We start from the raw sequence: 14,159 nt of genomic DNA on the forward strand, positions 1-14,159 counted from the left end.
ACACACACACACACACACAGTCATTGCCGAGGAACCGGAGGCCACCTCTGCAACCCGAGAAGCATCTTGTCTGTGCGTGGTCTGTCTGTGAAATGCATGATCTTCATAAAAACGTGCCGAGGCATCGTTTTCTTTGCCATCACCCCCCCCCCCCCCCCCCTCAGGGCGGCCAGGAGACATGCTATATATAATCCACTTGTAAATTATTTATCCTCCAACTGTGATTTAGGAAGCGTTCTGCGGAGTGGCAGAGGATACTGACATGGGTCAGTCAGACCTGTGTGAAAGCTGCCGTGTCCACTGTGCTTCTGCATGTGCAGTAGATCTCTCCGAGCTGCATGGCTGTGACATTCATTTACTACACATTACATGGTGTTCCAATACACCAGCAAAAAAAAAAAAGCATGTTTCTCATTTGAAAAATTCCTTATAAGAAAAGATGAAGAGGAGAGTGGAAATACCAAGGGACATGTTCACACGGCGAAGCACAAACAGTGTAATATCATGCTGCGTAATCCCCGGCCCAATTAGTCGAGTCGAATCCACTCCGCTCCTGTCCGGGCTCCTTATCTGCGCCAGCATGAAACAAGTGCATTAGCACGCTCCCGCTAGTCCTGTGGGCAGGCGAAGGGGCCAAGGGAGAGAACAAACACAGCTAATGAGAGGTCACTCTGCTTTAAAACAAGGAGGAGCTCATCTTAAGGAGGGCCTGGCTCCTTTTGCACTGTAATAGAGGTGTTGGAGGACCTTTGGAGCTAGGAGGGATGGGTGCGTGCGTTAGAGAGCATTCTGCTTAGGTGGAAACCTTGGCACTGTCGTAGATTCTGAGCAAAAGCAAACAACAAAAAAAGATACAATAGATTCAGTGGCGGGCCCTTGTATTAATATATCTGTGACTAATTGGCACAGAATGGGCATTAATGGTGAAGCATGTCTACCCCTTCATACTGTAATTAGTTGTTTACTCTGAGGTTTGTCATTGCACCACTAGCTCAGCATATTCATTAGAAATCATTGAAAGACTATTATGTTTTCACAGCCTGTTTTAAAATGCCATTCATTGTGAACAGTGATCAGACATAGTTGACATCATAGTTGGATGTAGATTAGCATACCTCCCTTAACCCTCTGATCTCTCTCCCCATTTCATCACAACCTTAAACAAGCGGATGACGTTCATTTTTATCCTGTGGATGTCATTTAAAAGCACACCAGCAGCCCTCCTTGGCCCATGCACATCTTCTTGAAACCGGAGCTGAGCTGAATGCATTTAGTTTACCGTGAATGGTTTGTGCCCCCCAGTCCCCACATCGTGAAAGCACTGCGGGGTTTCCTATTGCATTAGTGTCACATGGCCATCTCCTGGGGGTATTTAGCAAAAACAACATCATCAGCTCCAGTAATCCAACACCACCGCCACCGACTCCTCCGCCTCTGCCACCGCTACCAATCCCCAGTCCAGAAAATGGATCCCATCCAAGAAGATGGTCCCTTTTAGAATAAACAAGGCTTGTCTTATGTATCTGTATTTATGTGTGTGTAACCTATATTGCATACTCTCTGTGTGTTAGTGAGTGTTTGTGATAGAGAGAGAGAATGTGCGGATATACTGTATTTGTGTGTATATTCACATAATGTGTAAGTGTGTGTGTGTGTGTGTGTGTGTGTATGTGCGTGCGTCTGTGCATGCCTGTATGTGTCTGATTGGAGATTTGGCTTCAAGAAGTATAATCTTGTATTGTCCATTTCCTTGCAAAGACCTCCTCTGATATCTTCCAATGTGCTTCATACACTTCAATGTTTAAATGATGGCTCCTCAGAATCCTAATGAATCTACCTCCTCTGGACCAACTCAAGTGGCTGTGAAGTGTGTGATTGAGTGAAAGACTAGTGACTGCACTACTGTACCTCATTTCCATCCAATCCATAAAACAGGGATGAAAATAGACCACTTTGTCTGGTGAACCAGTTTTAAGACACCAAAGACAGCTGGCACACAACCTAACTGCGAGTGCTAACCTTGAGGCAGACAGCTTTGTGCTTTTCGACAATACATGAACACCTAAAGGAGCCACTTGATGTCGTATGATCCTAATACTACCACTTGCTTTCTTCTTCTTCTGTTGAAATTGGGGGCGACCCACATAGCTAAATCAAGCCCTCACAGCCATAGCTCGTCGTCAACTTAAAAATCCCTGTTACACCAGTTGTTGGTGTTGTTAGGCATGGTGCACTTCACAGGAGGTGGAAGACAGACTACGTGTCCCTGTCGGCCTTGACGACACGTGCCTATTGTGTTGCGGCATTGCCAAGAGCAGCTGCCAATTGACACCATTAAATGCAGAGCGAATAAGTGAAAATTAGTCACGCCAGTGGGGGCAAGGCAGAAATAGGTTCAGTGTTAAGTCAACTGAAGGCTCTTTTTCAGTTGTCGTGAGGGTGGGAAGGGGAGGGGAGGGAGAATTCATTTTTAAGCTTTATTGTAAGTAAGGGGAGAGCGAGTAATGGCGACGGCTAGACTCTGCTGGGGGCCTTGGGCTGGCGCTGAAAGATGAGCCTCTGGTGGGCAGCCATCTTGCCTGTTAACCTAGCTCATAGCGGGATTGTGTGCTAATGATCACTGTGCCGGCGTGAGGGCGTGCGCCATCCCAGAATGCCCTGCTGTTCCTGTTCCACAGTCTCCGTCCTGCTCACTTGTATCGAAGGCAGGCTTATTTACTGCCAGGTCCATGTGGTAATGAAACTATGAAACAGGAGAAGGCCCGGACAGCCGAATGGCCAGTTGAGTCTTTGCTTTGTTTTGGTCATCAGAGGATTGAAAGTTCAATGGCAGTTTCACCATTTATTCTGTCTGTCAGTCTTTGTCTGTTGTTCCTTCCTTTCTCCCTGTTTCTGTTCCTTCTTCCCTATCTTCTTTGATTTCATTGTCTTTCCTCCCCTTCCTCCACTGTCCTCTGTCTCACTCTCTCTCAAACACACACACACACACACACACACACACACACACACATAGAGTCATTCACATACACTCCAACACACACACTCACACACATTCTCATTAAGATCTTTATCTGCATCTTCACTCTTTTACCTGTGTTGGATGCACACATATAGGCACCATCTCCAGAGTGTCTCTCCTCCTCCACATCCTCTCTCTGCTGGTCTTCTGTGATGAGCTCAGAGACAGCCCCCATCAGTCACAGAGAGGGATGAGGAGGACTCCTGAGGCGGTGTTGGGGGGGGGGGGGGTGCATGGAGAGGGAATATATGAAAGATATGATGAATCTGTCTAATGGAGACGATGACACGACCCCGTCACATTCACTTCCCAGAGGAGTGGAGTCTCTGGCCACAACTGTCAGTCTTCGACCAGACCTATTCCTTCAGAAACATGTCATGGCACCAGCTACCAATATGGCATCATCTATGAACAGCGTGGAGTGGATGCTCACACCCTATACTTTCAGACAGGTCTATTATTCATACAAATACAGTATGTTATATATATACCACATTTACCATGTGGGTGAAGGATCGTGTTTGCAATTACCCACCAATTAAAGAGCTTGTCATCCTAAGGTTGATGTGGCTGTCTGTGCAGTGTTCATATTAAGGAAAGTGCTCCGTGGTGCTTAGATTGACACATCAGGCGAGGTGACAGAGTATCCAGCAGAGCTGTGCCTGTCGCAGCAGACACTTCCCCAAAGCACCTCTGAATCCCCGTAGGTGACACCAACATGCATGAGCAGATCCTGTCATAGGCCTCAGGTGCCACTTATCACCTATACACTCGACACATCTGTCAGCGGCTTAGAACATGTAAAGAACCAAATCACGAAGCACATCAACGCTGTGATCTCAGAGTACGACGAAGTGATGTAATTTGCAAATGTTTAACTGAGCTGTCGTGTACAGTGTCTCGTGTCGAGGCTAGACCACAGGCAACTTCTAATCTTGTGTCTCATCTTCTGTGTAGCAGATCAGAATTCTGGGAGAGGGGGGGGAACGCTTCATCGCTGACTGATAAACATCAATCAGTTCATCTTGTGAAGTGAGGCACAGAGCATAAACACAATCAATAATTCACACCCAGCATCCTTGGGAATCTCACTCCTAGAAATACTACCAAAGAATCAATGGATATGTGTGATTTTTATGCATTAATGCAAATGTTGTTTAGAATTTATCATCATGTATATATTGACACAGTTTTGATATATTCTTGGGCATTAAGACATACAATGTCAAGCAATATCCAAATACTCTATCAAAATGAATTCAAAAATCCCAAAATAATGTATTGTGTTCATCAGAAAAGTACAATAATATTAACCGTTGCAAGGATACAGGTGCACAGGCAAGTCACACTGCTTCTTCTGGCATCTTTATTTTATATAGTGTTTTGTAATTTAAGTTCAACTTTTTCTCTACATAGAAACATTATTTTCAGGATGTTTTTGCCTTAAGGTTAATGATATAAGCCTGTCGCTAGTTGGCTGATACAGTCTGCAGTGTTCAGGCTATCTTAGTGTCCATTGGGCTCTGTGGGATCCATCACTACCTTCCTGAGGTCTGGGCTGAAGATGTCAAAGCTGGCCTTCACTGTACAGTACGACCAGAGAGATTACTTTGCACTTGAAGACTAGTGCCTTGTCTGTGGAAGACTTGTCGCTAAGGTTACCTGTCTACCTTTTTGTTGATAGTTGATGCTGTCTTCGTCCTTGTCTTTGTGTGAAGCACTTTGAGTGGCCGTTGTGCTGGACATGCACTATCCATTTACCTTACCTACTTATGTCCTGCCCTAAGTGGTTAAGTCTCACTGGTTTTATGTTCAAGGTTAGAGATCTTCAGAAAATGCCCTAAAATAGCTTTCCTCAACCACCACGTAACCACAGCTCATCTCCAGGATTTTGAGTTGTACGTCTTTGCACATGCACAGATTTATGTGGGGGCATCTGCGAAAAACATCTGTCTGAGTGTTACTGATGGCATCTGGATAACACCAAATAAACAGTCAGAATTGCATCCAACACCAAAGAGTGTTTCTTTCTATCTATTTTTGTAGTTGCGGCATCTTGACTTGTCAGCTTTGTTGAAAGTGAGGTAGACATCAGGGAAATATATTTAAAGGAAGCTGTGGCTTTGAGATTAAGCACTGTGCAGTTATGTCTGAACATACAAAAAGTCTAATGAAGTATAGTTGACCAAGTCAAGTGATCGAGGCTCGAACATTACATTGGCCTACATGAGACTGAACCAATCCAAGGACTTTTTCCAGTCCGTAATTATTCTGGAGCTTTTACAAAGTAGTCTCCAATATCTCAAAACCTTTGTCCACTGGTAAGTCCTGAAATAATCCCTGTAAATCAATTTTCTTTCTACCTGTCTGGCCTTGGAGATTCTAGACAAAAAGACCACAGTGCCTCCAATTCAACTGAATGGAATGCAGCCGGGAATTGATTTTCTCCCCCCTCCACCTCCTTCTTTTGCCACCAACACAAACAAGCTCAACTTATCTTCACTTGTGATTCACAACGCTGGCCCCATGTATCAGTTGGCTATTATCTGAGCCACCATAATGTCAGTGATCTAGGGCAAGCGAAGCCGTTCTTCTCAAATTAACTTCAGCAGGATGTGATTAAAAGTCTTCCAAGAATTTAGGAAAGTTAAGATGCAGTCCACTGCTATGCCAATGATTTTGTGCTGGTCCAGGAGAACACAAATGGTTATTCTTCTCTATAATCCCCCCAAACAATAAACATGTTATGTGTAATTAAAACCTGCTTTTTGTCCATTGGTCTTTGTGCAGGTGGTGGATATCAAGGAGAAATTGAAAGAGTCCAAGAGGTTTTGGTCTGGCTTGCCGAACAGCATCTGCTCAGAAGGGAGGGTAGTGAGCTCTGACTCAGAGCAGTGCTGGAACAGTCACACCAAGGGCAGGTAAGATGGCTATCAGGATGTCATCCTCTCTCTTCCACAGACAGGAAGTGTCAAGAGTGAGAGGATCTCACTGTCAGGGACATGCATGTAATAGAAAAAATAAAGTGTGTGTGTGTGTGTGCGTGCGTGTGCATGTGTGTGTGTGTATGTGTGTCTATGGGGGGTTGTGAGAAGGTTAAATCCCCTCAGATGGGTGTATGAGTTTTATACAGTTATGGCGGTGCAATTTCATCCAAGGTATCCCAGGGGAAGCAATATTCATTCACGTGTCCCATATAAGGCAGCAGCTGGTACTGTATAACAAAAAGCCCATACAAATGTGCCATTACAAAGTGTAGGAAATAGTTTGGCATTTACCATAAATATTACTACACTATCAATCTATAATTCATTGATTTTATAAGTATCTTTTAAAGTGATTCCAGGTTGTCTAAGATCATCTTTTGGAGAGCTTATGAAGCGTTTGGCTTTTATTTCATACAGTGCTGGAGGAGAGCATCTACTGGTTTAATTGGATGTGTAATCATTGTTGGCATATTTTTGTTGTTTTGACTCTGCTGACAGGAGCAAGCTTGACAGCCACTCAACACTGAGCAAAAAGATGCATTACATTGAGTGATGATCTGGACTTTTGTATTTGTCGTTGACAACTTGAAAAATTGTAGGTTTGCTCGCTCCACCAACTGATGTTTTTTAACTGACAATGGGTTTCTAACAGGAAATGTCTGGTAGAAATGTGGAGATGATGCAGGTTTGGTAGAAATGCTGCTGTTTAAGTGTGAGATTCATTTCAACAGTGTGTACGATGTTGCCATCAACAGAACACACTACACATTTGCATTTACATGCAGGAAACCAACTGACAGCTCACCTGCTCGATCAACACACATGCTGACACGTCATCTTTATGGAGGGAAAACTGGAGTTGATATTCGACACACCCTCTTCCCAAAAATGAACTGGACATTCTGCTCCTGGATATCTGCCTGGAGTCTTTAAACACCAGGCAGGAAAGCCTGGCAGGCCAACCAGCCTCACCCCCTGCTTTGGCCTTCCCATCCCCGAGTGATAACATTACCAGATGGTGTCATAAAAATCCTTTTTTACTTCACTGGTTCCCTCCCCTCTTCCCAATAGACAGGAGTCTGCCACAGAAACCACTAATAGGGCCACTGTGGGTGTCTTGAAACGATAAAAGGTGCTTATTACTTGTGATGAGGTGGTTCTTCACATGAGAAAGCCCCCTTTCCTCTCCCTTTTTTCACGTTCCCATGAAGCTCTGCTTTGAGTCCTACTTGAAATGTCACTGTGCTACAAAATATGTCTGGACTGCTTTAACCCAATCCATTTTTTTTTCTGACAATTAAAAATGAAGAACTCTCTCAAACATAAAATATGGATGGAGTTATTGTCCTCTACATTTTGTCTTAAGGTCAGTGAGCAGTGAATTAGTTTAGAGGCCACCCAAAGCACTCGATCCAATCCAGGACACGCAATGCTGTACTCAGTAGTGAAGGAGTCTTACAGGATTGTGCACTAACGTTGGTGGAAGCGTTTTCAGGTGGGTTCAGTCGAAGGTCTCCCCAGCTTGCTCCCGTGACCTCAACCCAGCAACCCCCCCCCCCCCCCCCCAACCCCACCTCCGTGCCTGTGATCTCTCTGTAAACATTTACCAGCTGTGACAGTCAGAGAAGGTAAACAAGCGTGCGGAGGAGATGAGTTGGGAAAACACGGAAGCCCTTGTCCCCCCCGCCCCCCCCCCCCCCCCCCCCCCCCCCCCGATGGCCCCAGCGATGAGGCGACACAAGTAGAAACGGGGGATGGAGCGTAATGGGCTGTCTCCTCTCATTATGCAGCCCAGCTTTATGGCCACTCCAGAACTCTCCAGCTCAAAGGGACCTTCATGCTGCTCGCCACTTTTTAAACGACTTAATGACTTTCTGTGTGGACACTTTCTCAAAGATGGTACTGGCATTGTGTAATTCTGAAGTGTCCCCTATATGTCCATTGCAATGAGGTGTGTGTGTGTGTGTGTGTGTGTGTGTGTGTGTGTGTGTGTGTGCGTGTGTGTGTGTGTGTTTGGCAAGGCATACCGCTTATTACACCAGTCAATAAAGGAAGCATATGATACATAATATTTTAGTATCAGATCATAACATAAACTAGGCTATATGCAGCACTTAACAACATGAGATTGCCATAAAGAAGCTTACAATATTATGTATGCACAGGAAGGCATTGTAACAATGACAGTTGTAATGAATTTAGACAGTGTGAAGAGGACATTACCAGTAGAAAATGTATATAAAATGTGACAAAGGCAGTAAAGGATATTGAATGAACAAGAAGTCTGTGAATGACTTGTGAGACTGGGTAGGAATCACCATGGACTCTCTGAACATGTCATTAGAATGACTAAATGTTCCATCATTCTGATTATATTATATGCCACACCGTTTTGCATTTCAAAAGGATTCTTACATTTTTAACGGGCTGTTTTGCAGGTACTTCCCTGAAGTAGTGAAGGACGGTTTGACAAATCAGCTGCACAATCCCGAGGTGGAGGTGGACATCACTCGACCTGACACCTTCATCCGCCAGCAGATCATGACGCTCCGCATGATGACCACGAAGTTACGGAACGCATACAACGGCAACGACATCTACTTTCAAGATTCCAGTAAGTGCGCACTACAACACATTGGCACCTAGATAAAATAGACATAATGGATTATGAGTCAAGTCAACTTTATTTATATAGCACATTTAGCACAACATAATTGACCCAAAGTGCTTCACATATAAAAACAAAGCAAAAACATAATAATAATATTAATATTAATAATAATCTTCACCAAAAAATAAAAACAATAAAAACACAATAAGGTGGTAGATGGGGTGGGGGGTTATGGCACGTTAAAAGCTTGGGGGAAAATAAAAGTCTGTAAGTTAGACTTAAAACAGTCAGTGGTGGGAGAGGACTTAATGTGGGTAGGTAGACTATTCCAGAGTTGGGGGGCAACAACAGTGAAAGCTCTGTGACCCTTTGTTTTGGGGGCACAGACGAGATTGAGAGAAGAGGACCTAAGCGATCGTGGAGCACAGTAATGGTGGAAAAGGTCACATAGATATTGAGGTGTCAAGCCATTGAGGGTTTTGAAAACAAAAATTAGCATTTTAAAGTCAATTCTGTGCTCCACAGGTAGCCAGTGCAGATGAGCCAACTCAGGAGTTATGTGCTACGTTTTTTAGACCCACTTAATAGCAGCTGCATTTTGAACTATTTGAAGTCTATTGAGGGTGGAGTGAGTGAGGCTTACATACAGTGAGTTACAGTAGTCCAGCCTTGATGTGATGAAGGCATGTATGAGTGTTTCAAGGTCCGAAAAAGACAGAGGGCTTTAATTTAGCAATGGTTCTCAACTGGACCATTTCATATTGACATTGTCTTTTGTGGCATTTACTCAATGCAGAGGGTTTGAACAACAGCCTTACATGTCAACCATGTCTCATTCTAAGCAGGTGTCTTTTCCAGCAGAGCTAGAGTCAAGACATAATGAAAGTAATGTTTCACTTCTTTGGGTTTCATTTTACCCAGAATCAATGAACTGTTTGTGAAATGAAACAATTTCAATGACAACCACAGGCCTCAGGCTGGGTTTGTGTCAGACAGCTTTATTGGAAAATGAGTTAAATATGAAATATAACCAATAATATGTGTTTACAAATTTTCCAAAGCCTCCCAGAAGGAAAACATAGAGAGAAAAACAGATAAATAAAACCCTCCAAACATAACAGGCGATAACACTCCTCTCATGATTAGACAAAGCATGAGAATGGTGCTATGGAGCTTGTTTTGTGGTATTTCATGTAAAAACAAATATTGTTCCCATTTCATGCTGTTGTAAATGCTCATTGAAGAGACTATCTGACCTCCAAGCACAAACATAACTGAAGTGCCATGCCAAACAGGGAAGCATTCTGCTTTTTGTCATATGTATTGTTGTCAAATAAGTAAGCCTGCAAAACAACTCACTCTGTCTCAGTCGCTTCATTTCATCGTCAGTGATTAGTGCCAAAACGCCCCTTCTTCCTGTTTCTCACACACACTTGCATACACAAGCCCTGTTGTACATGTGAAATAGGATCCAGGGCTTTCAGTCTAAGAGGCCTTGCAGTGGCCCAGTTCAGCAACAATGATGCCTTCAGGCAAGGGGACTAACACTGTGACGTTCTGGCCAAACCGAGCTGGCCCTAACCTTGTAACCGAGAGCACAGTGGTTAGCGTCAGCCACCACCACATCAGTGTTTACTGTCACAGATCTCTCGGTGGACCATTAGTGGACACCTCTAAGCACAGGAAAGGATTTACACCTTGATTCAGCCTTGAGTATGTGTGCTGTCATTTCAGACGGCCTAGAAGTGTGTTTGCACATGCACTCACTCACTTACATTGTTTGTTTGTTTGTGTGTGTGTTTGTGTGTGTGTGTGTGACTGGGTGTTTTGGAGTGAGAGTATACGTATCTGTGGGTGTTGTGGGTCTTCTGTGGGTGTGAATTTCTACATCATCTGAAGACGGAGCCTATGGTTTTATGTTTGCACACGTGTGTTTTCTATGTGTACTCAATCCCTCTGTGTGTGTGTTTGTGTGTGTGTGCACACCTGTGTTCTCTCCCAGGTGACGAGGGCAGTGGCTCGGGCAGCGGGAGCGGCTGTACAGAAGGCTGCACCACAGAGTTCGAGTTCACCGGGACCGAGGCCCCTGTGGTGAGCGCTGACCGCAGCGACGGTCAGGCCGCCTCTGGCCACGCCACGTCCTGTGTGGCCGCCTCGTCTGTCCTCCTCACGTCACTGGCACTGCAGCTGGTCCTGCTCTGGCAGTGGAGATAATGGTAGTGTGAGGGGTGGGAGAGAGAGAGAAGGATAGATAGAGAGAGAGAGAGAAGGATAGAGAGAGAGAAGGATAGAGAGAGAGAGAGGGATAGAGAGAGACAAGGGCAGATAGGAATCACCATGGACTCTCTGAACATGTCAGACAGCGCAGCAGCACAGACGTGGACGCTCATGCTGTCAGCCTTTCCCAAACCGGACAATTTTACTAAAAAAAAAATAGAAAAGAAATGGAGAAAAAAATTAAATACGCTGGAAAGAGAGAACAAGAAAGAGAGAGAGAGAGAAGTGAAGAGAGTGAAAAATGTCAAATGAAATTGAAATGAGAGAAACCCCCCAGGTGGAGAGCAGCTTCACTGCGAGGAGAGAAACGAATGAGAGTGTGCACCTCTGCATCCTGCTTGTTCCAAAGAATGCCCGGTGCCACCATCAAAACAGCTTTCGATACGGCCAACAACTACTTTTTCTTCTCATTTCCATCACTGAGGCGCAGCTCGCTCAGTCGGAGTACAGCAAAGAAACACAAAAAGAACAAAAAAAAGATTCAAAAAAAGAAAAGAAATTCTATTTTTTGTTGTTTTGTTTTATACTGACTAAATGGAACCTTTAAAATGTATAAAAAGAGAAAAAAAATCCCTGAAGTCTGTTTTGCCCTGTTCAGCCCCTCCAACCCAGAGCAACAAATAGTGATGTGCAGATACTCACATTCTACTGTGAGTAAACATGAGAAGGTTGTTATTTTTGATTCGCCGAGCTTTTAATTCTGCATATGCACACAAATGGCGTGTCATTGCTGTGATTGAAGAGAAATTTGAACGAATTTTAGAGTTGAAAGCCTAACACAGTTTTGCACACATTTGAAAGTAAACATTAAATGAAAGGCTTAGTATAAACAACTTCAGCTTTTGCACAGATTTGGTTAGTTCAATCTTTTTATTAATATAATCTTTGTTTTTTTTTCTTATGAAGAGAAAAGAAAAATTATTTATATTTTCGAAAATAGCTATATTTTAGCCTCTATCAACATTGGATCTAAATTAACATCATATCTAACAGAGCTTATTATGCTGATTTTGACAGTCTGTTCCTTTAAAATGCAGGCATTAATTTATATATTTTTTTTCTTTAGTTTTTTTTTTTTTTTTGAGAGCATTGATGTTTTTGGTGAAGTCAGTCTAACTGCAAATGAAGGACTAAGTAAAAAGCCCTTACCGTTAATCTGGTGTGTGTGAATGAAGTCCTCATCCAGAGTGCACACATTTGTGACATTATGACACATGAATGTGTTGATGAAATAACCTGATCACACCCATCCAAAACTCATCACTGCAAAGCACACTTATCAGTGTCACCTCACAGTGAACTGTATATCTAATTGAAACTTAACAAATTCTGCCCTGTTCAGATTAGGTGTTGGGGGAAGGGAGAAGTTTAGGGGAACAGGGGGGGTGTAGGGGGTTGAGTTTTGCTAGTAGATCCAAACTTGCTTTTCGAAGTGCATCAGTATATCTCCTCAACCAAGTATGTATTAATCATTTATTTTTGTAACCACAGAAATTAACCTTTTATCTATTCACTCAGGGTTGACCTGTCTGTAAACATTATGTCCTTTCTGTCAACCCATTAAAAGCTCATCACAATCTTATCCTTTTTTAGTTTAACTTTCCATGGAATGATGCGTTTCAGTTTGTGTGCTTTTGATGCCATGGCCCCTGTATTACTTTCAATGTATGTACGTTTTTCCTATTTTCTTCTCCTTGCTGTAAGCTTGTTTTGTGAGCAGCAGTCAACAGTGTTTTTTTTTTGTTTGTTTTTTATCAGCCCTAGTCACTTCCCTGGTCTTGTTTTGAACCACGTTATGACTGTCGTGATGGCACTTTGAATTCTAATGACGGGAAGAATTGATCTGGAATCGGGGAAAATGAGCCACACTTACCAAAACATGAAAACAAAGACCCCTGCGAAAAGTGAATACTGTATGTGTCAATCATATTTAATAGGCATACCTTTCTGTCCGTGATTGGAATTGAAGTTTAATGAGGACTTTTCAGGAGGGAATAAAAACACAGTATCTTTGGAGTGGCACAACATACAGGGAATATATAATTACAGAGGGTTGCGGTTGTGTTTGCTTGCCAAATGTTATACCCTCATTTTCACCCAACACCCTAAGAAAGATGTCAACTGAGTCACAAAATTTTAGTCTTTCCTTTTTTTGTCAGTGGCTCTGTTTTTTATGTTTTCCTTAGAAATACTTCTTCTTAATGTGTTCTTACCCAAATTACAGTCACTGCAGCTTGGAAGCTGGAATGTCTCAAAATCTGATTTCCCGAAAGTATAACATCCCCCTACAATAGATAAGATAAATCAAAAACAGGTCTACACTGAGTATAGAGGTGCACAATTTGGAAGGGGTTCATGTTTTTTGGCAAACAATGTTGGGGGGGGGGGGGAAGAAGTGTGTGTGTGCCTATGTGTGTCTGAGATCCTGGCCTTTGCGAGATGACACCACCCCTCCTCCCGAGTGAGCCAGTGAGAGAACGTTGTGGCGGATTTGGAAATGAGAAAACGGGTGGGCTGAGTGAGTCTAGTGGCTCTCCTCACGCTGAGCAGCCTGTGTGAAGGGCCCTGTGCTGTGGGACGGAAAGAGACCTCTTTTATTCGGAGCTCCTCAGAGACCTACGCCAGGATTCTGTTTTCTCTTTTTTGCTCTTTCTCTAGAGTGTGTGTAGTCTATTTTGTGTGTGTGTGTGTGTGTGTGAGAGAGAGAGAATGAGAGAGTGTTTGTTCAGAAGTGAAATCCCTCATCTCGGGCAGAGGGACTGTGAGTCCCAAAAGGGCTTGTTGTTACACACAACACAAAGGACCTCTTAGCTTGAGAAACAGAGCAAGTGTTCTGCCCCTCATTCCAGTAGAGAATTACCCCACTCTCTCTTTCACCTTTCAGAGTCTGTTAGGGCTGGGTGTATTGTTATCAGAACAGCACATCAGGTACGCACACCAGATAATTCACCTGTCTCTTTCTCGTGGATAAATTAGTCCAATTTGTCTGAATGTATAGCTCCTTAAGTGGTTTCTCGTTGTTTGCTAGGACGGACAATGGGCCTCTGTTTGCTACCAGTCTGTGTGCTATGGTGAATATAACACTAGTAAGAGGTTAATACATCACTAAAGGTGAACAGCTCTAATGACAGTCATGGACGTACATGTGGACTTTTCATCAATGTAACTCACAATAACGTCTCCTACCCAACCCTACCCTAGTCTTGCACAATGGTCTTTTGGATTCAGAGAATGGGAAGTTATTGGTTTTGTATTTCAGAAGTGG

The 14,159-nt window shown here is 43.4% G+C and overlaps 1 protein-coding gene across 1 annotated transcript in view; it reads left to right on the forward strand.

Moving 5' to 3' along the window:
* LOC143141828 (glypican-6-like) overlaps positions 1-10,852 on the forward strand; it is an 11,782-nt gene extending 930 nt beyond the window's left edge. The window contains exons 2-4 of the mRNA XM_076302533.1: positions 5,810-5,940; positions 8,445-8,620; positions 10,620-10,852. Coding sequence (XP_076158648.1) covers positions 5,810-5,940; positions 8,445-8,620; positions 10,620-10,831 — 519 coding nt within the window. The 3' untranslated portion in view covers positions 10,832-10,852. The remainder of the gene's footprint in view (positions 1-5,809; positions 5,941-8,444; positions 8,621-10,619) is intronic.
* Positions 10,853-14,159: the final 3,307 nt, after the last annotated feature.

The sequence above is a fragment of the Alosa pseudoharengus genome, unplaced genomic scaffold (genome assembly GCF_046254945.1).
Source record: "Alosa pseudoharengus isolate Yale_2024_CS ecotype anadromous, Long Island Sound unplaced genomic scaffold, YU_APseudo_1.1 YU_APseudo_1.1_scf_24, whole genome shotgun sequence".
Lineage (NCBI taxonomy): Eukaryota > Metazoa > Chordata > Actinopteri > Clupeiformes > Clupeidae > Alosa > Alosa pseudoharengus.